Source organism: Zalophus californianus, chromosome 5 (assembly GCF_009762305.2).
Source record: "Zalophus californianus isolate mZalCal1 chromosome 5, mZalCal1.pri.v2, whole genome shotgun sequence".
Taxonomy (NCBI): Eukaryota; Metazoa; Chordata; class Mammalia; order Carnivora; family Otariidae; genus Zalophus; species Zalophus californianus.
The window spans coordinates 57,542,446-57,568,698 of NC_045599.1; the positions used below are offsets into that span (position 1 = coordinate 57,542,446).

General features: G+C 40.0%; 1 protein-coding gene across 7 annotated transcripts in view; it reads left to right on the plus strand.

Annotated features, from left to right (window-relative positions):
* Nucleotides 1–23,021, plus strand: part of IQGAP2 (IQ motif containing GTPase activating protein 2) — a 289,377-nt gene extending 266,356 nt beyond the window's left edge. For all 7 annotated transcript variants that reach the window (XM_027604836.2, XM_027604841.2, XM_027604837.2 and 4 more), the window contains 8 exons: nucleotides 172–274; nucleotides 937–1,078; nucleotides 9,976–10,063; nucleotides 12,140–12,352; nucleotides 14,376–14,536; nucleotides 16,348–16,485; nucleotides 17,657–17,765; nucleotides 22,047–23,021. In XM_027604836.2, the coding sequence (XP_027460637.1) occupies nucleotides 172–274; nucleotides 937–1,078; nucleotides 9,976–10,063; nucleotides 12,140–12,352; nucleotides 14,376–14,536; nucleotides 16,348–16,485; nucleotides 17,657–17,765; nucleotides 22,047–22,160 (1,068 nt within the window). In that variant the 3' untranslated portion in view covers nucleotides 22,161–23,021. The remainder of the gene's footprint in view (nucleotides 1–171; nucleotides 275–936; nucleotides 1,079–9,975; nucleotides 10,064–12,139; nucleotides 12,353–14,375; nucleotides 14,537–16,347; nucleotides 16,486–17,656; nucleotides 17,766–22,046) is intronic.
* Nucleotides 23,022–26,253: the final 3,232 nt, after the last annotated feature.

The window sequence follows — 26,253 nt, forward strand, 5'->3', positions numbered from 1 at the left end:
CCCCACGTTGGGCATAAAGCTTACTTTAAAAAAAACAAAAATAAGAATCAAACAGTATTAGAAGAAAATTATCTTGAAAAACTGGAAAGGGAACTTGACGTAAAAATGGTAGCACTTAGGAATTTACTTTTAATTGTTTGTGTCTCTGTGTTTATTGCTGTCTCTATAAAGCTCCTGTTGGAACACCAGGATGCAATTGCACCTGACAAACAGGACTTGCTGAATGAACTACTGGAATCCCTGGGAGAGGTACCTACTGTGGAGTCTTTTCTTGGTAAGAGCTTCTGCCTTCTATTTATCCTGTGGTTTGTGTTTAGTTGTTCAGTTTTCCTATTCTAGATCAAAATAATCTTAATATTTAACCTTATTTAGGAAGATAACTACACTAGCCCCTTCCTATATTAAGAGTTCTGTAATTCATAGTGTCCTAGGTTACAAATCAATTAGATAGCAATTAAACTCTAGATGCATCAAAAGGGATTAGTCAACCTATATCATAAAGAAAAGAAATCATTAAAGAGCCAAATTTATTACAAATTCCTTGCTGTATTTTATAACAATTTCTTTTATTAAGTTCTCTTTTAGTAATATTTTCATGTTTTGAGTATCTCTGCCCCCATGTTATTTTACAGTTTAAATCAAAGACTTTTTAAGGGGTGACTGGCTGGCTCAGTTGGTGGAACATGCGACTCTTGATCTTGGAGTTGTGGATTTGAGCTCCCCGTTGAGGGTAGAGATTACTTAAAATATTAAAAAAAGAGAGAGAGAAAGATTTTAAAAGCCTCTTGGAATATATTAGAATATGTTTTGTTTTGTTTATGAAGGCCATCATCCCCTGTACAACAAAGCCTGTCTTTCCCATAGAACATTTATCTTGCTTTGCTGATGCCAACACGATGAGTGAATGCTAAGAATAACAATGTTTTATTTCTGCAGGGGAAGGAGCAGTTGACCCCAATGACCCTAACAGGGCAAATACACTAAATCAGCTCTCAAAGATTGAGATTTCCCTTTATTTGACAAGCAAGTATGACCTAGGGGACGGTGAAGCTATAGATGGCCAAAGCCTCATGATAAAGTAAGTTTGGGGCATAATGGGCACATTGTGTCTCCGATTATGCATCTTAAAATATGCAAATTAAAATAGGCTGAATCCCCAAATAATTCATTTTAATGTATCTAAATATCGAAATATGTTGTTTATTCATCAAACATCTGACCAAAGGATAACAGACTACTTATCATTTAAGAGGGAACTAAGTATTATAATAGTTTATAAAGCTTATCTTGTTTTTCAGTTTTCCGTGTAGCAATTTGATTCCTTTCTTTTAAGAAACAAAGTGATTAATTCTGCCTGTAAAAGTCCTTAGGTAACTAAAGGGAAATACCTGTTTCAGAGTGGTAAAAAGATTAATGAGGAAATACTTGAAACCATACTTAATGTCTGGGATCCAGTGTTAATAACAAAAGGCACACCATGGTAAGACCTAACACTGTCATTTGCTTTATTAACCTTCTTTCCTATTACACTAAGCCCGGATATGTTTACCAGCTTTGACTTATACCCTGGTTCCTGCCCCTGAGCATTTACAATGAAGCATTCATGCTTTTCTACTGCATTGTTTACATCAAGGCCTCTGGATGTTCCACACCAGTCCTTTACACACAGAATAGAAAGAATGAGATCCATCACCATAAATCAAAACACCATAAACCAAAACATATGCTCACCATTCTCAAAGAATGAGATCCATCACCATAAATCAAAACACCATAAACCAAAACATATGCTCACCAAAAACACCAATATGGTTTTTAAGAACTTACATAAACAAAAGGGTGCATGTTAAGTCAGTTGTGTATGAGACTGAGGTGGAGAATGGAAGTGGGAAATGGGGCCAAAATGGAATAATTATGTATTTAAATAATACTTCACACGTTACTTCCAAGTTGCATGTCCTGAGTTCTGAGGTGGTTTTCATTTGTAACAAGAGTTTTCCTTTCTGCCCCTGACGGGGTTCAAACAGTGCTCATCTCCAGTTAATTTTTTTTCCGGATATTCATCATCATTCATTAAAATGGCAAAAAAAAAAACACTTAGTGTCCTATGTTGTAACCTGTGCTTCTTCTCTTCGGCTTCATTAGTTTGTGCTCAGATTATCTAAGGCTTCATCTAGGCGTGTAGCAAATCTTCAGTACCTGCTCTGTGTCCATGGCCCTGGCTTGATGCTGGGGAGACAGCAGTAAGCAAGCCATTAAAGTTCTCTGCCCTCCGGGGGTCTGAAGTCTGCCAGTGGGGAGCAGGACAGAGGCCAAGCTGCAACTCTTACACAACCTTGCCCTCAGAAGAGGTGAAGGCAGTTCCTTAGACTACTGAGGAGCAAGTCAGATTGAATTTGCAGAGAGACAACACAGGGCAGGGCAATAGAGAAGGGCAGGGAGGAACTGTGCAGTCTGTTCTCTGGGTTCCTCGGAGAAAGTGCCAATTATAAAGGTAACTGAAAATGCAGATTGTGTGGTTCTGCCATACAGATTAAATGAGGCCAATGGGGCGCCTGGGTGGCTCAGATGGTTAAGTGTCTGCCTTCAGGTCAAGCCCTGCTTCTGGCTCTTGGCTCAGCAGGGAGCCTGCTTCTCCCTCTCCCTCTGCTCATGCTCGCTCTCTCTCTCTCTCTGTACCTCTGTGTCTCAGATGAATGAATAAAATCTTTAAAAACAAAAACAAATTAAATGAGGCCAAGCATCCTATGATCTCATATGCTTTGTCCTTAGAAGTAATGGGAAGAAATTTTCTCGTAATTGGTTTGGTCTGTTATTTGAACATTTTCTAAAGGCAGTCAACTCAAATATGTGCATTAATGAATGGAAATCACAATGTGGGTAGTCTAAAATATCACATAATTTCAATATCCTGTATTTATATATATTTATACTTGTTTCTGAATGAGTCTCCATGGGTCTGTGAACTTTTGAAATTCATTTTAAAAGCAAAACCATGTAAGTCAGGCCTGTTGTACAGCCATATGTCTTAGCTAGAGAAACCTGGTCCATTGTCCTACCTGCCTCAGCCCTTTTGGGGCTCTTTCACAGCTCCCCATTGTGTACAGGAACCAAATGCTGTCTATTCCTGTAATCACCATACTAAGTAGAGCCACTCATTTTTTCTTATTGTAGTAAAATACACATAACATAAAATTTATCATTTTAACCTTCTAAAGTGTACAATTCAGGGGTACTTAGTACATTCAGGATTTTACACAACCTTCACTACTTTCTAGTCCCAGAACATTTTCATCACCCCAAAAGTAAACCTCGTACCCATTAAGCAGTCACTCCCCACTACCCCAGGACATCTTTCAAGGCCCTGCTCCCTGCTCCCTGCTCCCTGGTCCCTGGTGCTTTCTCTCTGTGAACTTGCCTATCTGGGTATTTCATATAAATGGAATCATACACTACATAGCCTTTTGCGTCTGACTTCTTTGACTCCACACAATGTTTTTGGCTGAATAATATTCCATTGCATGGATATACCACATTTATCCTGGGCATTTGGGTTGTTTGCACCTTGTGACTATTGTGACTAACAGCGCTATGCACATTGGTGTGCAAGCTTTTATTTGAACACGTTTTCAGTTCTTTTGGTTGTAAACCTGGCAGTGGAATTGCTGGGTCTTAAGGTAATTCTAAATTTAGCTTTCTGAGGAACTGCCAAACTTTTTTCACAGTAGCTTTACTATTTTATATTCCCACCACCAAGGTATAAGAGTTCCAGTTTTTCCACAGCTTCACCAATACTTAATTTCTCTTTTGTGTTGTTGTTATGGCCACTCTAGTGTGTATAAAGTAGTATCTCATCATAGCTTCGATTTGCATTTCCCTGATAATTAATAACATTCAGTGTCTTTCCGTGTCTTTGTCGGCCATTTCTGTACCCTCTTTGTAGAAATGTCTACTCAAGTCCTTTGCCCCGTTTTTAATTGGATTGTTTGTCTTTCTGTTGCCAAGTTCTAAGAGTTCCTTCTGTATTCTGGATAGCAGACCCCTACCAGATTTATGATTTGCATATATTCTTCCCATTCAGTGGGTTGTCTTTTTATTCTCTTGGTAATATTCTTTCATGTACAAAAGTTTTTTAACTTGGCAAAGGACAGTTAATCTATTTTTTGTTGTTACTTGTGTTTCTCGTGTCATATATGAGAAATCATTGCCCGATCCAAGGTCATGAAGATTTACTCCTATGTTTTTTTCTAGGAGTTTTATAAGTTTTGCTTTTATATTTAGGTGTATTATCCCTTTTGAGCTAATTTTTGTGTGTGGTGTAAGGCAGTCGTCCAACTTCATTTTTTTTTTTTTTTTGCATGTGGATGTTCATTTATCTTACCACCATTTATTAAAGACACTGTTTTTCTCAAATGCACTCAAAGGTACAAAGGTACCCTTCCTTGTCGAGCACCAGCTGACCACACACGTGTGCCTTCCTGGACTGTCAGTTAGGTGCCCTGCATCTTGGTATCAGTCCTTATCCTGGCCCCACACTGCATTGATCACGGTAGCTTTGTAACAGGTTTTGAAATTGGTAAGTCCTCTGACTTGTTCTTTTTCAAGAAGCCTTTGGTTACTTGGGGTTCCTTGCAATTCGGTGTGAATTGTACAATCAACTTTCTCATTTCTATAGAAAGGCTTTTGGGCTGGTATTTTAATAATTCTTAATAATTCACTGCTTTCCTAGACCTCCGGGGTCTAGACAGCCTTCCTCTGGGCATACTCGGAGATCCGGCTGTAGGCAGAGCCCTTCACTAAGCAGCTCAGTCAGTGGTCAGTGTGGGATGACGACCTGAAACGGCGATTGACCAGGTGGCCTTCTGTGAGAGTGGAATTTGGGTATTGCCCACAAGATTCAATAGAATTAGCTCCATGATATTAGGCAAACCTTACTTTCAAAGACATTATACTTGAGGTATGTATTTGGAAATCTTGCCAATAATAGATAATTATAAGACGTGTCAGTGATAGCAAGCTTAGAGACCATCTAGTCCACATCTGTATCTTTGAGGTGAGGAAACGTAAGTCTAAAATTATGGGAAGCAAGTAGCTAGTCACTGACATGCTTTAAATTCAGAAGCCCTTTATCATGGATATTCCATTAATAGACTCTTTAAATACTGATTTGAAAACTCTTATGGGGATGTCTTTTTTCCAAGCTAATAAACCAAATTCCTAATTCAAACATAATATATAGTTCTTGGAGATCTTCATTTCAGAACCAAATTTAACTGAAATCAGACAGTGCCTTTCAGAAGGTAGTGTGAAATGGACAGTCATTGGAATGCAGAGCATTTAGGACATGAAAATACCTGGCTTTTCTCTATCAAAAAAAAAAATCCATTTTGCTTCCTCTTTCAACAGGTTGTGTTTTTAACTTTCAGAAATGTCTTCTTATGATTAATTACAAAATAACTAGCCTTACAGTGATGAGTAACTCATCTCCATGGGGGCAGGACTTATGCTAGTAACTTTATACCATGCTAGCTTTATAATTCTTAGCGATTAGCTGAAGATGATAGAAAACACCTATGAAGTGCTTACCACGTGACAGGGACTATCTTACAGATTCAGATAGATAATAACATATATGTGTATTATATACATATATATCCCATTATATATATAATATTCCATAGATATGATTTATAGATATATATACATATTTATGAAATTTGTCATTTTATACTCTCAGCAACCGTAAGAGGTAGAGGTGATTACCTATATTTTACATAGAGGCACAGAACAGACAAAAACTCTTTCCTAGATAATATGGCTAGTAAGTAGAGAATAGAATTCGAACTCAGATGGTCTTAACTCTTCCAGGGCCTGCCCTCACAAGATTTTACAGCTCATTGAGGGCAAGGCTCTTTGTACTCTTGGGAATCTTAGAATAAATAATGAGAATGATAGCAGAGCAGTTACTTCATAACCAATGCTGGGGCATCTTTCCAGGCCAGAGAGAAAGACTGACCGATCGATGGGAGGGACATGAAGGCACAGATGGGGGTAGGAAGAACATTGTATTTCCCTTCTTATGTATATGGAAGGAGGAGCCTCAGTTTGGGCTTTTGCCCTTTTGCCAATACTACCAACCCTGCTGATGCTAAAAACAAACCAGAAAATCCTGGTTGAGACCTCCTGGGGAGACCTGGGGTTACAGCCTCCATCTGGCACTTACTAGCCATAGAACTCCGAGCAAGTCACCTCGGCATCAGTCTCCTCATCTCTAAAATGGGGAAGAAGGCAGAGGGAGAAGGGAAGGAAGGGACACAATGAGCCAAAGAAGGCACGCATTAACACTGTATAAATTACAGAAAACTACACAATTCTAAGTCTCTCTCGTTATTTATAACTCATGATTCTACTTAAAATATGTGAACTTTGGGGCACCTGGTGGGCTCAGTAGGTAGAGCAAGTGATTCTTGATCTCGGGGTCATGAGTTCAAGCCCCATGTTGAACGTAGAGCTTATTTTTAAAAAAAAATGTGATCCTCATGATCTTTATTAAGCTTGTTTTTCTACAGAAGTCTGCGTGTTTTGGTAGAAGTCACCATTTGTGGTTTTAATCAAACTTAACTGCCCGGGTGCTTCAGTTGTCGTTTCTTGAGAACTTTTTTTTCTATCCCATGATTCAGTTGAGGCATCTATCATCCCACGTGAAAGATTGCTTTGCTTTTGGTACAAACTCGCATGGGCACTAAATGGCTAAGGTGATATTTGCTGTCTGGTGATAAAAATGTGTAATCATGTTAAAAGAATTGTAAACAACTGGAAATATTCGTTAGATTGCACAAACATGAATTCCTTTTCAGACTTGGACAAACTGTAAGGCAGATGGCAGAGGGGGAGGCTCAGTGATCCTACCGGTCAGGGCATCATAAGAGATGCCACATGAGCGGAATGGCCAAATCTAAGAGGTCACACCAGTTTACAAGCACCACGTGGTCTCATTTACCAACAGTAGGATTTGAACACAGCTGTGATGAACAAACTCCCCGCCGTATTTCTTTTTCTCTTAATTCTTCCTCAGAATTAAAGTCCTTGGTTTGATTGGCCTGTCTTACCTCTTGTTTGAACAGCCAGGGAGCCAGTCCTCTCCACCCAGTTAGTTGATCTGTGGTGGTTAGACCATATCTAGAATATTGTGTTTGCACTGGGGTGAGGAGGGGACACATCTTAAGATCTTTGGCAAACAGATGGGAGCAAAACTATGAACTCTGTTTAAATCCTATTGTGAAGAGGCTTAAGGAACTGCGGGTTTCATGTGCAAAAAGAAAGGAGTGGGGCATGGGGACACAATTTTGGCCCCTCTCTGCAGGTTTGTGAGGGACTGATGATATGGAAAGTGAATTCAACTTGTTCTTTGCAACTCTAGAAAATAGTGTGACCTCTGTATAACTCTCGAGCCTCCTACATCTTAGTTGCTTCATTTGTATAATCAGGGATTGGACTATTTCCCAAAGATTCCCCTCAGTGCTGAAGTCCCATGACTAACCAGGTCCAGTGACTGGAATTCACTGGAAGGCAGGTCTCAGAGTGAGCTGCCTGTGTAAGAATGGAATGTTCCAGTGTTTCACTTGCCAAAATAAATTCAACACGAGCCACACAAGTAATTTTAAATTTTCTAGAAATTACATTTTAAAAAGAAACAGGTGAAATTAATTCCAGTATATTTTATTTAATCCAATATGTTGAAAATTTTATTACTTCACTGTGTAATTAGTGTAAGAAATTGTTAACTTTTTCATACTTAAACGTTCATAATCCGGTGTGTGTTTTACACCTGTAACACATCTCAGTTTGGACTAGCCATGTTTCAAGTAGTCCATTGCCACCTGTAGCCGGTGGCTGCCGCCTTGGGTGGCGAAGCTTTCATGACCACGTGAACGCTTACCACATGTCAGACCTTAGTGAGCGGCTTTACGTGGGACTTTTCATCCAGTCCCCACTAAGTCCTCTGAGAGATTCCGATTCTATAAATGAGAAAACAGACTCATTGAGATTATATCATTTGTACAAGTCCACACAACTAGTAAGCCACAGAAGCCCCAAATGGACCTTAGATCTATCTGATCCCAGTGCCCTTAACCATTAGGCACACTGCAGGGTGAGATAGTGAGTTCCCTGTCCTGAAACAGGATGGTTACTTACATGCAAGATGTCTGGGGTGGAACTTTGGCAAGTGGATTCCACAGGCTTGACATAAAGTTGAATTCAAAGAGAAAGACGCAGTGTAGGCAGTTCGTCCTTGAGTGACTCCTTAACAAACAAACATTCTTTGTCCCTGGCAGGGCACGCTTTATTTGACCCCGGTCATTTTGGTCATCAGATACCCTCTCTAAAGAAATGAGCTGGGAGTTTTCTGGAAAGATAGATCATAAGTGGTTCCTAGAATATTTTTTTCAAATATGAAACTGTCACTGGGTTGACATTTTTAAAATCATCCAGTGCTTTTATTTTTAACTTGATGTTCCTGTTGAAGACATTAATGATGATTGGAAGAGGGAGTCGTGTAAGGAGGAAATGAGACTTGGCTCTCTAAGCTACAGCCGCCTTAGGAACAGTGCCCTCTCCTGCATGGCTATAATTAGCTGTGTGTCCACCTTGGACTCTCGGGGGAGTGTTTGGACATTCCCAGACAGCCTGTAAATCCCCAGCAGTGAAAGGTCATGGGTCAGAGGAAATGGCTGTAATCATTCTTCTCATACAGACCTGCAGTAAGTAAGAAATGACAAAAATAATGTTTACAGATGGCTTATTGGATTTTATCCTATTTTCAAAAATAAGGTATTTGGACTTCACTTTGAGGGCTTCCTCTGTCATTTGCCCTGATGATTCAAAACATGAACAGTGTTTTGTTTTCATTTTCCCATTTTCATGCCATGTGAACATTTCCTGCTGTAGATGAAGAAGAAAGACATCATCCAGTGATGGCACGCAATGCCTTTGAAAGAAACGATGTTAAATACAACCGAGCAGCAAGAACAGTGAAACTTCAGTCATCAGTTAGACCTGTTTATAATTTAAGGCAGCTTCTTTTTATGTCTCTATTTTTTGGAAAGGAAGCTATATCCAATAATAATTTTCCCACTCATGTAAAAGTACACACACTTGACTCTTTGCCTTTTATGTTGAAATCTTTTCACATCATTACACAACCTGATCTCTGTGTAGGATTGCCATGAAGGACACATGTGAAAAAGTATTATGGTTTTAGCGCTTTCGGTGGAGTTTCCTAGCTGTTAACGTTTTACTGAGCAGCTCCTCTATTTTCTGCCATCTGAAGACAAGGACGCAAGCCCATCTGTTAGCTCGTCCACCAGACCTGAGGTTCTTGAACACCATCCACCTCGCTGTTGTGTCAGCCGGCAGCCAAAGCCGCCCCAGCCCACCTGGGACTGCTGCTCCCACTGGCCTTCCAACTGTTCCATACCTTTCTCAGACCAGGAAGAGTAACCATTGGACTGGCTCCTAAAGGCTTATAAAGTATTAAAGAGGCTCAGAAGCTTAAAGTTAGTAAAGTCAGGAAAGGGGAGAGGATATTAGCTATCATTCCTGCGTCCTCTGCAGTAGCAGGTCATATCAGCAGCATGTCCCTCCTGCTCATCCAAAGTAGTCTCTGTCTAAAAAGAAGAAAATATACTTAGAGAAGGAATCTACTGACTTACTTGCCCTCTGTTACTGACAGCATAATCCCACAACATCCAGTATGTAAAACCCAGACTTTGATTATCAAGCATTCACAAACTTGCAGGAGCCTCAGAGCAGATGTGAATTTCTGAAAGACCGTTCAGTTTTAAAGGATTATCTTTGAAGCTTCACTTTTGTATGCGTTCGTGTAACGCGTACAGAGAAGCATAGGGCAGAAGCAGATTGTTGCACATGAGGAGGACTGCTGTCTGAAAGTCTGTCTCTTCTCAATTTTGTAAGGACCAAAAAGCTGATAATTGATGTGATCCGGAACCAACCAGGGAGCACATTGACAGAAATCTTGGAGACACCAGCAACAACACAACAGGTAATTGGTCTTTGAGTGTAAAATAATAAGTACCACATATGTGAGTTGACTTCCTTAATCTTCATGTCCAGTGTTTACTGTTACTGCAAAGACAACGTAACTGACATGGTTTGGAAGTAAGGAAATTTATGTGTTACTCTGGCCAGCTGAGTTCAGTCATAAATATAAAATCCCTATAATGGGAATGAAATATAAAATGCAGCACCAAACGTATGCTGAATGTAAATTTGTCCTAGACTAGGTCTTTTAAAGCCTCTGAATGTTCATCATAAACCTTATATAGTGGGTGGGCAGATAAGTCAGTTAAAAGATCGTTCTGGTCAATAGGATGTAGAAAAATACCTTTCGTATCTTACGTATTTGCTAAATTGAAATAAGTGTCTCACACATTAAAACTGTTTTCCAAATGCTTCAGAAGTGAATGTCTTGAGTCCATCAGGTCAGAGCACCATAATCGTGCTGTAAGTAACTAAAGGTTCTTAACAATCTTGCATTAAAGTTGTTATCAACATCTTTTAAAATGCATCATTATTTATTTAGTTCATTCTGAATTAAGTTAATTCACTGCTCTTGCTTTTGTATCAATAATTAGCCCTTGCTAAACAAAAGTTAACAAAATTATCTAATTAGATACTTCTTAGCAGAGCTGCACATAATTTTCCTGAATCATTCTTTTTTTCCTTAAAGATTCACTCATTCATTTGAGAGAGTGCACATGTGAGTGGGGAGAGGGGCAGAGAGAGGGAATCCTCAAGCAGATTCCCCGCTGAGCACGGAGCCCGACGTAGGGCTCAATCCCATGACCCTGCGATCATGACCCGAGCGGAAATCAGGAGTGGGACGCCCAACTGACTAAACCACCCAGGCGCCCCATTCCTGAATCATTCTTCATTTAATTGGTTGCCAAGAAATTACTATTTCTAATTTACAAAACATATGGAATGAAACCAAGTTATCTGGTGTTTGTTAATGTGTGAATATTTTTAAACAATGTGGGTGGAATATCCTAATTTGGTAAGAGAATTTTAGTCCTTATTGAATATTTAATTTTTCCCCAAATGTAGCATAGTCACAAGAATGCAGACTTCCAAGATCAAGTATAGTCCTGCACCTCCTAACTCTGTAATTCTAGGCACTTAAAAGGATTTCTCTGCCTCAGTTCCCTCAACTATAAAAGGGAATGATAATGGTGCTTAATTCACAGCAAGAACAAATGATTTAAAACATGTTAAGTGGGTAGAATAGTAACTGACACATACTGGGTGTCCAATAACACATTAAGTGCTGCCGTTAATGTTGACTGCTGACCTGTAAACTATTCCTGCATAGATGATATTAATCTATCTGTCTTTTAATAATATTTGTATCCTTAGACTTTATATTGTGTCAATCAGTTGTCTAATAAAATGAAATGGGAAGATTACCGGTCTCCTTTTATTACTGTGTTTTTGAACAACCTGTCCAAATACTATTCATTCATTCATTTACTAATCAGTTATTTGGGAACTTAGTATGAACTAAAATATTCTTATTCCCTTTGGTTCAAAGACACCCTGCAGGGGTGTCTTTGATAGTTTGAGAATTATTCCCTTATTAAAATAAAGGTCTCTGCCCTCATGGCTTACCAATCTCCATAAATACGGCTGATGTGTGAGAGTTCAGTTGGGTTCTGGATGTTTAGGGTGTTCTCATAGCTGAGTTTTAACGAATAATGTAGTTTTAGTTTCCTCAGCAGAACTGTCCAGGAATTGAAATCCTTCCATCCAGGGAATTCGAAAATATCAGTTATCCACTATAATATATTCATTACTAAGGTGATTTCTCATCTTAGCTCTAAATTAGCCATTGAGATTTTGCTCAAAGTAGGCCTGCCCCCATTGCTATATTTCTCAAAAAGATGAGATAATCCCTTCCCAAAGACCTATTCGAATTCTGTGAAGAACATAAGCTGATTCTGGTCTTCGGACTCTGACTTGAGACTTCTTTTATTTTGACATTAACTTGTCTTGTACAGTTTATGAATTTGTGAGACTGGGGAATCAGAGAAAAGTCAACATCTTGATATTCCCTTTTCAGGAAACAGATCATGCCAAAGATATGGTGAGCCGTGCAATTATAGATTCCCAGGCTCCAGAAGAAATGAAGCATAGTCAGTCTATGGTTGAAGATGCACAGCTACCCCTGGAGCAGAAGAAAAGGAAAATCCAGAGGAATCTTAGGACTTTGGAACAAACTGGACACGTGTCATCCAAGAATAAATACCAAGACATTCTCAATGAGATTGCCAAGGTTTTTGGAAATAGTATTCTTCCTTCTTCACTTAGCAGACATTTGCTCATCATTGGTCACATGCTAGGCACTCTCTGAGGTGACATAACAAATTCATAGTTGTATTGCCATGATCAATATTATAGATTTTCAAAGGCTTCAAAGCCATTGATGACTTTTTTTTTTTTAAGATTTTATTTATTTGACAGACAGCGAGAGAGGGAACACAAGCAGGGGGAGTGGGAGAGGGAGAAGCAGGCTTCCCGCTGAGCAGGGAGCCCGATGCTGGCCTCGATCCCAGGACCCTGGGATCATGACCTGAGCCAAAGGCAGACACTTAACCCACTGAGCCACCCAGGCACCCCACTGATGACTTTTAATAGAAAAAACTCACAACTTCCCCAAGTCATTAGGACATTTGACACACACCAGAAATAAATGCTCAGGAAATTTAATTGACAAGTCTCATCTATACCTTTAAGCAATACCTACTAAGTTTGGGGGTTTTTTTAAGATTTTATTTTTTTGGTAATCTCTACACCCAACATGAGGCTCAAACCTACAACCCTGAGATCGAGTCACATGCTCTATCGAGTGAGCCAGCCAGGCACCCCAATACTTACTAGTTTTAAAATAAAAATGATACTTCAATGAGAGTTCTCTCTTATTAGTTGTCATATAGCCCAGTTGCTCTTAGGACCTGCCACTGGGAGATATTAACTCTGTGTCCCTGAGAATGTGCCTCTGAGCAGTTGAGCCTAAATGCAGTTAAGACCTCAAGGGTGCTTTCTGTTTTCTCATCCCATATTTTTACAGTTGGGAAACTTCCTGAGAAAAGGATCTCAAATTAGTGTGAGGAAGCATCACAGGAAATGGCTAAGATCTGTTTGCCAAGGATAAGGAAGTATATATTTGTATCAAAAGGACATTTCATTCTTTTTATCCAAATATGCCAATTAAAATGGATCTGGAGGTTAAAGGCAGTTAAGTGATCAGGGGAAAAAAGAAAATGTTCTCACCTTCTTGGTGGAAAATCAACTCTGCTTCTTTCTTTCATGGAAAGTTATGGTCACTTAGAGCAGTAGACTTAGTCCTCCTAGCCTAAGTGACTCAAGGGAAGTCACATTTCTTTCCATAGCTCTGGGGTGGAAAATATTGCTCTCTGGGAATAATTAGTAGAGAAATGAATGCTTTTGCCTTAAAAAAAAAAGGTCTACCATGAAGGCATCCTCCAAAAGATTCTGTTTACTGGAGAATTGTTATTTAAGGGTGTGTGCATGTCTATCTGGATTCCTAGGTGAATGTGTTTTAATTTGTCCACATAAGGAAAGTCATAGTAAACAAGCGCCATTTTCTGAAATGAAACATTTTCGTGATTTACCCGTTAGATGTACAAATAAATCTTATGCCTGTAAGCTTAAATATAGCCTAGCTCCTGTAAGTTGTAAGCAGTTGGGACAACTTAATGTTCTCCGAACTCTATTTAAATCCAAGGAATAGTTACCAGAGTTATATCCTTCCCATCAATCTTGAGAGCTCAGTTGTTTTTGGAAACCTTGAGAAATATTTCTCAGATTAAAAAGTACATTGTTTTTCGTTTGTTTGTTTCTTTGTTTTACTCATTTCTAAAAGGAATGCGTTGATTACATGTAAACCTTTCCAGGTGAAGTATTCTTCCAAGTGGAACGTTGAACACATTCTGAAGAAATTGCTGTCTCCTAGGAAAGTCTTCCTTAGGCCCCTCTTGAAACACTATTTTTCCTTAGGTTAATTGTATGGTTATTCCAAAAATGCTTGTCTGCTTTTCCATCAAGGAAAAAATAAACCTTAGCAACTCTGTTAAAGTGAACTATGGACACTTGCCAGTCTGAAGTATAAGCAAGGAAGGAGGGGCGCTTTGGTGACCTTCAGATGAAGGTCACTGAGGGAAGCTATATGGTCACAAACAGGGATTCAATAGTCCACATTCTCCTTGTCCCACATTGGCAACATCATAAAGTCAGCTTCTTAAATCTCGTATCATAGCCTTGACTTGTTCTTTTAGGACATTCGAAATCAAAGAATACATCGTAAGCTTCGAAAAGCTGAATTGGCCAAACTTCAGCAGACCCTGAAGGCACTCAATGAGAAGGCGGCATTTTATGAAGAGCAGATTAATTATTATGACACCTACATAAAGACTTGTTTAGACAACTTAAAAAGAAGGTAAGTTAAATTTCTATATCCATTTGTGGGGTCCTGGTGTATAGGGGTGTCCGTTCTGCTACAGTCCTGGACAGCGGGGCTTGGAAGCAAACTGCTTGCTTTATTTTATAACCAAACACTAGAAACTCAATCTTGTGGTTTGCTGCTGTGATCTAAGAAGTCAGAAGTGCATTTGGGAACTTTTGAATTGCCCATCAGCATTGGAATTTGAGTAGCTCAATTTGTTGTATTTTAAGCCAGGAGCCTTAACACCTGGGGAAGCACCCTCTTTTTCCTTTGTTTTAGTCAAAGGTGTCTTTGAACACTATGATAAAAATTAAACTACTCTTGTTTTTTGAATGTTTACAGTAAACGATATTAATGTTAGATAACTCCAGGTGTTTGCTAACAACGAATGCAGCCTAATGATTTAAAATTACTTAGTGGGGCCCCCGGGTGGCTCAGTCAGTTAAGCATCTGACTTGATTTCAGCTCAGGTCATGATCTCAGGGTTGTGAGGTAGAGCCCACATTGGGCTCTGCGCTCAGCACGGAGTCTGCTTGAGATTCTCTCGCTCCTCTGCCCTTCCTCCGCTAACCACCCCCCCTCACACGTGCTTGCTCTGTCTCATAAATTTTAAAAACCTTTAAAATTGCTTACGGGTTTAAAAAAATATTATTGACATAGAAGACAAAATTTGGCAGTTTCCTATTATCCATTAGCATACATATTACAGATTTTTTTATATGCAACGTAGCCACTTTTAATGAGTATTCTTTGCTCATAATTGTTCTTACTCCTAGACTAAGGTTGATACTAATCAAATTTTAATTATCCATTTAAATATGTAATGCAATATTTTCATGTAATCCATGTAGTCAAATTAACAGTAGGAAATGATGCTGTACGGGAAAACCAATTGCATTAATCATAGAAGATTTGATGAAGGGAGATAAGCAAATTTAAACCGCATCTATTTGGGCCCCCCCTAGCTCTGAATTTTAATTCATTTGCTTGCAGCCTGTAAATTACTTTTGCTCTGTTCCTGGGAAGAAGAAGTTGATCAAGCTAATAATACCCAGTAGATTCAATAGGGTTGTTGGGGGGGGGGGGTTTACATATTTATTGCAACTACTTGAAGGCATTTTACAAGCTCTGCAGTTAGGTGAGCTGGATTTGCATTCTAATTTCCTCTTAGATTGTGTGATCTGTGACCCAGCCCAGTAAACATCTCTGGAACTTCAATTTTCTCATCTTTAACGTAGCATGAGTACCAGCTTCACAAGCATTGTTATGAGAGCTAAATGAAACAATAAGAAAGGAATTTATTTATTTCAAAGCACTATGGAAATGTCAATTTTGCAAATGCGAGGCAATATTCATAAAGTACTTAGAACATTGCTGGCCACATAGTATTTATTAAATAAACTAAAAAATCTTAGTAATACCTTTACTTAGAAGTATGCAATTCAGATTAATGAACCAAAACTGCTTGCAGAATGACTTAGTATAGCCACGTGTTTCGATATGCCTGAGAAAATAGAGGACAAGTTTTATGAAAAATGTTAGTCTGTAATTCAAACTTCAGTCACTCTGAAAATAGCTTTCTCTTATATTTCAGTAGTGAGGTTTTATGGTCTAGGGAAGAGTGTCACCTACTACCGCAAAATCTCGGAAAATCTCACCTTAACTGTCGCAAAATAAAAAGTTTCATATTCAGGGCAGTGGGGCTCAGTGTGAGCAGTGGTGGGCACCCTGACAGGGTTATTGCACCACCCGAAACCTCTGACTTTGCCATCATGACAACAGACAGTTTATTCTTCTTTTGTCAGAAATTCTCGAAGATCCATTAAACTAGACGGAAAAGGAGAACCCAAAGGGGCAAAGAGATCTAAGCCGGTGAGGTACACGGCAGCAAAGCTGCATGAGAAAGGTGTCCTCCTGGGGATAGACGACCTTCAAACAAACCAGTGAGTGTGACCCAGAATCTACACAGAGCACAGGCGCCCTCTAATCACTCCCATAAAATCCGACTCCCTTCTCTTAGGTTTCCTGTGGCCTTTGAAGAGAGCTTCATTTGGTTGTCTAGTCTTCCCAGCAGACCCCAAACATCTGGTGCTGTGGGTTGTAGGAAGTACCCAGTGGGTCACTGTGTTTCCCATGGCTGGTCCGGTGTGTTTGGATTTGCCAGCTTTCCCTTTCCCACCAAAAGAACTGAGTCATATCAGTGAGAATGAAAAGCTGTCTTTTGGTCTTGAATGATAAGAGTTATTTACAAGTGCGAAATAGTACCTTTCTCATTTCAAAGCCACAGATTGTGTGCCAGCACCTGGGTCAGAGCCATCTGCGGTGTGCTGTTGGTGTGTGTATTTGACCTAGAGGGGAAAATGGAAACCCTCCGCTGCAGCCCCGTACCACGTGCCAGTGGGTTCTCTGTGTTAAAGGGACCATGAGCCTTGTGTCCCATCACTGTTGGGGGGGAGCCAGACTCCCCATGTGCCCTTCTCTCCAACTCCTCCCTTCTCTCCAGAACTGGTCTCTATTCCACTTAACCCCAGCAAACCTTCTCTCGACTACACCCACTCAGAGAACATGCTTCCTCATCTTTGTGGTTTCTATAAAAGACATCCTCCATAATATTCAACTGGGTGGCTGAGTCGGTTAAGCGTCTGACTCTTGATCTCGGTCAGGTCTTGATCTCAGGGTCGTGAGTTCAAGCCACACATTGGGCTCCACGTTGGGCATGGAGCCTACTTTAAAATGAAATAAAGTAAAGTAAAGTAGAATAAAATAAAATTCAACCATCCTCTCAGCAGTACAATTCAATATCTAATCCTCACATTCTGTGAACCTCCTATTTCCAACTATATTTTATGATCTTTAAGAACAAGGATGACATTTTAATAGCATTTCTTTTATAATAAAGGACCTACTTCAGTGCTCTCAGCTACAGTCCCAAAAGAACCATCAAACCTAGGTTAGTGAGCAGAGTGGGGAAGGGGTATGATAGGAGGTTTTGGGGATTAGGGTTTTCCCTGTGGACCTTGCACTAAGCCTGGTAACTAAGGATTCCATTAACTGGTGTCAGCTTTACACATAAATTTGCAGTTCCACATGTGTGAGTGTCCCTTTCTTCATTAGGTTTAAAAATGTTACATTTGATATCGTATCTACTGAAGATGTGGGCATCTTTGATGTCAGATCAAAATTCCTTGGTGTCGAGATGGAAAAGGTACAGCTCAATATTCAGGTAAGCTGGGATTTCTGCAAAGTGGGGGTGATTTTTATAATGTGGGGCGTTTGTGCCTCCCCTGGCTTCTACCCTTCGTAACAGTGAGGTTCACCGGAAGACCCCTGCAAGCCTTATTTGCCAATATTAGCTTTTTAAGCATTGATGATTTTTTTCAAAGCTCTGATTTTTCAAAATATTAGAACTCAAACTGCTTTTAGATGGCAAACCATAGTGGTCAGTGTTTCTAAGGCATGTTTCCATTTTGAAGCTTAGAGGGTAAACATAGTATAAAAGTATTGAGAGCTATGAAAGCTGGCAAGTTTTCTTTTATTAGGAACTTGGATTTCTTTCTCAGACTACATATGCCCAGGATTGGAACTTTCCTGACCTCATTTCTCCTTCTTTCTCCTTAGAATCACTTTTACATTAGTGTATTAAATCAATTAAACGCTTAGGGGGTACCTGGGTAGCTCATCTGTTGAGCGTCCAACTCTTGGTTTTGGCTCAGGTCCTAGTCTTGTGGTCGGTCATAGGATAGAGCTCTGCGCACTGAGTTTGCTTCAGATTCTCTCTCCTTCCTGCTTGTGTGCTCTCGCTCTCTCTCTCAAATAAATGCATAAATAAAATCTTTTAAAAAATTCTTTCCCCCTCTGCCCATGCGCACATGCATGCTCTCTCACTCTCTCCTTCTCTTTCTCTTTCTCTCTCAAATAAATATATCTTTTTTAAAATATCTGTTAAATGCTTAGGATGATAAGAATGAAAGACTGTGCAAAATAGTTATTTATAAGTAGAAAAATGGTGTCCGTGGTCTGAATTATTGCCTTTTACTCATAAGAACCACATTTAAGCTAAATATACTTGAACAGAAACTGAGACATACAATTGCTGCGTCTAAAAAACCACCACAACAACTGAAAATGAAGGGAGTGTGCAACCAAATGTTTACTCCCAACCTCTTCTTAATCCTTAGCGTAGGATCGGTTAAAAGAAGTATCTGGGGGGCCCCTGAGTGGCTCAGTCATTGGGCATCTGCCTTCAGCTCAGGTCATGATCCCAGAGTCCTGGGATCGAGCCCTACATCTGGCTCCCTGCTCAGCAGGGGAGTTCTGCATCTCCCTCTCCTCCCCACTTGTGCTCTCTCTCGCTATCTCTGTCTCTGTCTCTCAGAAAAAAAAAAAAAAAAGAAGAAGTATTTGAGTTTTTCTTTTTCACATAAGAGATTTTAAATGGAAATAACACCTAATTACCTGGGTCCCAAATTACTTGTAAAATGGTTCCCAGGTACTCTATATGTATCTACACAAACCATCTTGATGAGCCCCTGCAAGTGACAAGTTCTAGCCTCACTGCCCACTGAGCCAGTGGCCGAGAGCCCTGAAATGACTTCCCCCTCCTAGGAGCAGATGCCAATCCCTTCTTTTCTGTCTAGCATTCCTTGTAGCTTAAAAGGAAAAATTAGAACTAAGTGAGTGTGATAAGGCCATTGAGATAATGGAGTAAATTAGAGTCTAGAGAGAAAATGAAAGATAATGTGTAATTATGAAAAGTATATATAAGTAAACAGAACTGTTTTCTACCTTATTTTAAATGTCACTAAATGTATCCGTCTAACAATTTAACTGAAAAGCTTGAGTGACCCTATGTACCACTTAGATAAATATGGGAAGAGAAAAGAATGTGCTCCAAAGTGAATTGTTTTGGTTAGTCATTTTTCTCTAGAAGCGGCAAAGACATATCATGTGTTTGTCAAGAAGGAAATGACCCAAGGCCAATCAACATCAACTGGACAGATGAATTCCAAGTGACCAGGAGACACCTGTTCAGACAGGCCTCAGGAATTCCATGGGACTTCCTTTGAACAGTGGTGCAGATACCAAGCTTCACATGCTCCTTTGTTAAGGATTTCAGTATGCAGTGGGATTAGCTATTCACGCCATTCATCTGTACACATAATTGATTATGAAATGTTACTCCTTAGCGGCCCCAGATTTTTAAAGTCATTAATATATCACCAGGGCTACCTACATAATTTGCAGGGCTTGATGCAAAATGAAAATGTACATCCCCTTATTCAGAATTATTGAGAATTTCAAAATAGTAACAGCGGAGCATTAAACTAAGTGCAGGGCCCTACTGATCATGGGACCCTGCACAGGTTAAATGCCCCAGTAGCCAGCCCTGCATCTAATAGCTATAATAAAGTCAGACTTCTGTTTATACATAAGGCCTTCAGACAATTACGTTATCACATGAATTACCAAAGAGGACATGATGGCCAGGTCATCAGTGTGAGACAAGGACTGGCAACAGGACAGAAATTTGTAAGAGATTTAAGGGAGATCGCTTCTAACATTATTTCTAGGTCTTCTTCTCCCACTCTTTCCTCAGTTCCTAAAGATTATATCCTGATTAAATCCTATATGTATTGGTAGTATAGCTAACAGAAGGGTGTGACTTAAGTGAGGATGTTCTCCTGGCACAGATAATGGCCAGTGTTCATCAAGGGCTACAGGGTTGACTCTCTTCCTTTCCCAGATGAAGAACTGAGAGGTTCAGAGAGCTCGTTATACAAGAGGCAGCTGGAGTCCAAGTTCTTCATCACTCGGCTCCATTGCCTCTCTCACAGGATTCCAGTTAATCCTGACAAGGCATGGGTGGCTTACAAAAAGCTTGGGAACCTTGATCTCCTGTGCCCAACAGCACCCCTGTGAAGTAGGCAGTGTTCTCACAATTTACACACACACAAAATACAGAACTTCAGAGAGGTTGTGTGATGTTGCAAGGTCATAAGATAGCAAATGGTGGGGTTAAGTCTCAAATCTGATCTTCCATCCACAAGTTCAGTCATTTTCTTTGCTCTCCACGTTGGGGGACCATCTGATTCCCCTGCAGACACCTGCAGGTGTCTCTTACTTAGAGCTGAGTACAGTTGGAGGTAATTGAAGAAGTGGAGAAGGAAGCTGGGAACAGCCAAAGTTCTCTCAAAGATGATTCCAACTTCTTTAATGGAAGTTAAGCAAGTGGCCTTGCTTAATGTAGATAGAAGGCATTATCATTAAGAACCAAAAGTTTCCAGAGCTAGGAACAAGAAAATGAGGTCCTGGGTATATTAGTCTGTGGGAATTCAAGAATGATATCTTCTATTTGGGAAAGACCCCCCCCCCCCGCCCCGTCCTGTGGTGTTAGGAAACATTGCTGTTTATCTCATGCATATGACTGGTGTGACACATTTACTAACTTTAGCAAGAGGTGATTTCCTTTGTTTATATGGTGGCAGAATGATTGACTTGAGAATAAGGACTTGTTCTCAATACAGGGACAGAAATAGTTTGAATCAGGAAGGATTTGCTCTATACAGGGGTCTCCAAATTTCTATCACACAACTTCAGTACATAACATGATCATTTATGCCCATTTGTACATACTTATTTATAAAGTATACATGCCCTTACTACTATACTCTATAAAATATATATACAAAATGTAAACATTTAAAGAATGAGAAAAAATAAGAATAAATAGTTCTCATATTCTTTTTGCTTCCCAAGGAATTGCCTTTCTTGCTCCACTTTATTTTTTTTTTAAAGATTTTATTTATTTGACAGAGAGAGACACAGCGAGAGAGGAAACACAAGCAGGGGGAGTGGGAGAGGGAGAAGCAGGCCTCCCGCCGAGCAGGGAGCCCGATGCGGGGCTCGATGCGGGGCTCGATGCGGGGCTCGATGCGGGGCTCGATGCGGGGCTCGATGCGGGGCTCGATCCCAGGACCCTGGGATCATGACCTGGGCCGAAGGCAGGCGCTTAACGACTGAGCCACCCAGGCGCCCCTCTTGCTCCACTTTAGAAAACACCACTGTTCTAAAGGCTAGAACCCATCTTGCTTGAATATTTATATTTTGAATTTTTCTATTAAAAACTATAATTACGTATCTGTTATTAATTTGATGATGGTTTTCTGTTATACAGTGCTTATCAATTCTAAAAATCTATTTTCTTTCACTTAGGTAAGTGATTCTCAAAGTATGGCACTCAGACCAACCATGCCATCATCACATGGGAACTTGTTAAAATGCATATTCTTGGGCCTCACCCCAAAGCTACAAAGTCAGAACTTCTGGTGGGTGGGGCCCAACGATCTGTGTTGTAACTAGCTTGTGTTTTTAACAGGATGATTTTGATGCACACTCCGTAGTTAGGTCAGCTGAATCTTATTTTTGTTGACAGATTCTTCGAGAATGTTTTTTAAATGTGCAAAATGTCAAATTTGATATTTAATGATGATCTTCACAATTTCAGGATTTACTTCAGATGCAGTATGAAGGAGTAGCTGTCATGAAAATGTTTGATAAGGTTAAAGTGAATGTGAACCTTCTCATATACCTGCTGAACAAAAAATTCTATGGAAAGTGAAGTGCCTACAGAAATTTCATGGAATCTGTATCATCTGGATTAAGAAATGAATCTGTTTAATATTTTTGTTGTTAAACATGATTGAAATCACTGCTTATAAATGTGTGATTTTTAAAACAAAACAAAACAAAACAAAAAAGACCAAAACACTTCTGAAGAATGTACCCATGTGCCTTTTTGATAATTTAATACTATGGTAGAATAATCAAAAAAAAATGAATTAATGTAAACACTTCCACATTATACTGTGGTATAGGTACTCTGATTTAAAACTTTGGACCTTCTGTGATTTGTTTTAAAGTAGGGAGAAAATAAGTTTAGTTGACTAGAGACAAATCTATAAACTTATTTTCCTATGAAAAAATTTTAAGCGTCCCATTTGAATAATGTAATTCTTCATAGATTTTTTTTTTTTTTTTGGTCTATGGAGTTATAGAAACCTAATTATTTGTAATGAATTATTTACACAGATATTTAGTTCTAAGCCCTACCTTCTGGGAGTTACCAATTTTAAAGAAGTTTTGTGCAATTCAATATGAAGTTTTTATAGGTAATTGAAAGTGATAATACAGTAACACTTTCTGTATAAAAGTGTATATTTTATGTGATTTATTCCTACTAAATGAAGTGCACTACTGCCTCATGGTAAAGACTCTTGTTCCCAGAGCCTTTAAGTGACTAAGGAACACCACGGTAGCGATCCCCCCTAAGCCCCCACCTCCACCCCTCACAGTTTATTTGAATACTTAAATTGCGCCTCTCAATTTTTTGTAATGCGATAAAAATCAGTATCTAGATGGTTTTTAAATGTATTCTTTGAAAATTGTTTTATGTAAAATAAATGTTACTGAATTACACAAATTTGGCTTTTTAGTTGTCTTAATCTAACTCTGTTGAGTGGGCAGAAGGTTCTTGGTGGGGCTTATCAGGAAAAGAAACAACATGCCTATGTAGCTGTACTTGGTAAGGTGCAGAGTAAACTGCTGTGACCAAGAAATCCAAAACCCTGTGGCTGGAACAAGAGAGAAGTTTGTTATTGTCAAATTCAGCAGTTCAAAGGTAAGTGAGCAGGCCCACAGGATTATCTAGGGCCCAGGCTGGCCATTTGGCTCTCTCCTTATCGCTGATTCCCAGCCACAGAAGAGGGAAAGAAGTCCAGGGCATGCGTGTTGTTTTAAGTCACTCGTGTCACTTCTGCTTACATCCGATTGGACAAAACTTAGTCATGCTGCCACAGCTAACTTCAACAGAGGCTGGGAAATAAGGTCCCCAACTAGGCAGCCAGGTACCCAATCAAAAGCTGGGGTAAGGGGCGCCTGGGTGGCTCAGTCCATTAAGTGTCTGCCTTCCACTGAGGTCATGATCCCAGGGTCCTGCTTCTCCCTCTCCCTCTGCTGCTCCCCCACCCAGCTTGTCTCGTTCTCTCTCTCTCTCTCTCTCAAATACCTAAAATCTTTAAAAAATAAAAAGCTGGGTAAGAGGGCGCTGCTATTACTGAAAGAGTGACTGCTGGAGACAGGTTAGCTATCTCGAGACATGACCATAGTAATCCAGACTCTCAGGCTGGAACCCCGTGACCCTCGGTATTCTGTTCAATGATTCAACACACTTTATTTTCCACAGGGATTTGCAAAACATTGAGAAAGTGTAACTTATGCACATTTGACACGAATGAACTTTAAATGTGAGGCCAACAGAATTTGGAAAGTTCAAATTTTTAAAAGTAGAATCTGCCCTTTTTAGGGACTGCTTCCCAGCTGTACATATTTTTAACAAAGAGAAAATGCTCTTTGTCAAAACAATGCTCAAAATAGTGCTCACTATCTTAACAGTTCATGGATGTGTGCGGGTTGCGGGGAAAGGTGGTGTTAATGCATTAACGTTAACGCAGACCTGCATACCTAAAAGGAATCAAATAAACATACGGTTGCTTAGGTGTCATCTTGTGAATAAACCTCATCCTCCCCTGAAGCTACATGACTTGAGGAACAAGAGCCAGGGACACAGTAGGAGGTAGGTTAAACTTCCTCCCATGTGCTCCAGGAAAGATTGTTAACGGAAATGTGTCAGAGGAGCCAAAATTAAGGGGAAAATTGTTGGGAGGCAAAAGCTAACCTCTCATAGTATCTCTGAAGGGAGTTTGTCTTATTGCAACACCGAGCGTTATGTTTGAATGTTGTCTGTATTAACATAGACCTTCGTACCCTGCCAGTACCCTCAAGGAATGGGGTGAATGTTTTCCCTCCGTTGGCCCACAGTATAAGGCTGTTGTTGAAGATACTACCAATGGCTACTTGAGATCTTTAAAGCACATGAATGAATGAGTAACCCAGAGAAGGAGAACCGTGATGAAAAAAAGGAGCGTGGACAGGAAGAAGCCAGTGGAGGTATGGATGTAGAGATGGTTGCCGCCGAGGCCCATGCCCCTCCCAGAGGGACTGAACCCCAAGCCAGAGACAGTTGTACCTTATAACCCTGAGCCACTAAAGACTCCTAACCATTGCAGGGGAGGAAAAATTTTCCCTCCCTCCTCCTGCGTTCGTGGCTGAGATGCCCTGTAATAAAAAATTATCAAGAGAAAAACAAATACAAGTTTAAGACGCATGCCTCATGTATACATGGGAAATACCCAGGAAAATTGAGAAAAACTCCTTGAAACAGCCCAAGCCCCCACCTTAGAAGGATGTTGGGGAGTGGGGGCCGGCGGGAGGGACGGCGTTGCACTTCAGGGGAAGATGATGAGAAGAGGAAAAGTTTGGTGAGATTGACCTTGCCTGGAAGATAAACCAGGTGAATAAGTGATGTCCAGCTGTAACTCTCTTCCTGGTACAGCCTCCCTTTCTAACGTAAATTTTCTTCATAAATGTAAATTGCCATTACAGAAGGATAACTTTTATTTTCAGAGCTTCTCTTGTGTCAGCAGTTTCACAAAATAATCACTTCAAAATAAGCCATGTGCCAAAGAGGCCTATTTTGGAGGGGCACATTCTGCTACCCTTCACCAGCCTCCTCCCCAGGGCTCTTAACTCTCCTTACTCAGTGAGAAGAAAAAAAAAAATTTTTTTTTTTTGCTTTTGAAACACTTAGCAGTTGAAACTCTAACTTGATTAAGTCTAAAGCTGACTCCTTTATTTTGATGTATGTCTAGCCATGTTTCCAATATTATGAAAATGGCCTTCCATTGGAAGGTTGAGAGTCCGTGCTCCCGTGAACTCCACTTTTTAGCACCTAGACATTAAAAAGGCAAAAAGGACTTAAGCTGCATTCTAGCTACTCTCAAAGGGTGTGTTCTAGTAATCTCCAACAGAGAGAAAACCTGTGCATATTTTGATATTCTGGAAGTTTGTGGTGAAATAGAGACCAACTCAATGTGACCAGTGTGTGACATGAAGTCATTGAAAGACCAGAACCATAACCTCTGTGTTAGTGTGTGTGGGTGGTTGGGCCCTAATTAGAGGTGCTATTCATGATGTAACTTTTACGACTTTGGCGGTGGTTAATCGGGGATTCGTGGTATTCCTCAAACATTCCAAGACCTAGGTGAACCACTGAACTCTGAATGTTGACAGTTGCCTGTATTTTAAGAGATTCTGGTGGGCATTGGATCCTATACTGCTGATCAGCTTTTGAAAACACATTGCCTCTGTTACTGAAACCAGGATTTGGTTAACAGGTTAAGTTAGAACCACACCTTGAGCTGAGACTTCCATTTTCTCCTGCCTGCACACACTGAAGTTCACAGTTCTCAGGCCTTTGAACTCTGGTATTTACACCAGCAGCAACCCTACTCCTCCTCGGGCCTTCGGTCTCTGATTGGGGGTTATGTCGTCAGCCCCCCCCCCCCCCGCCCCCGCCCGGTTCTCAGGCCTTCGGACTGGGACTGAATTATATCACTGCTGGTGTGGTTCTCCAGCTTGCAGATAGCAGATCGTGGAACTTCTCAGCCTCTCTGTGTGAGCCAGTTCCTGTAATAAATCTTCTCTTTTATGTATATCTATATACATGATACAGATAGATGATAGAGACTGTTGGTTTTATTATCTAGAAAACCCAGATTAATACAGAAGGGAAATGAATACGAGAAGTAAAAGAT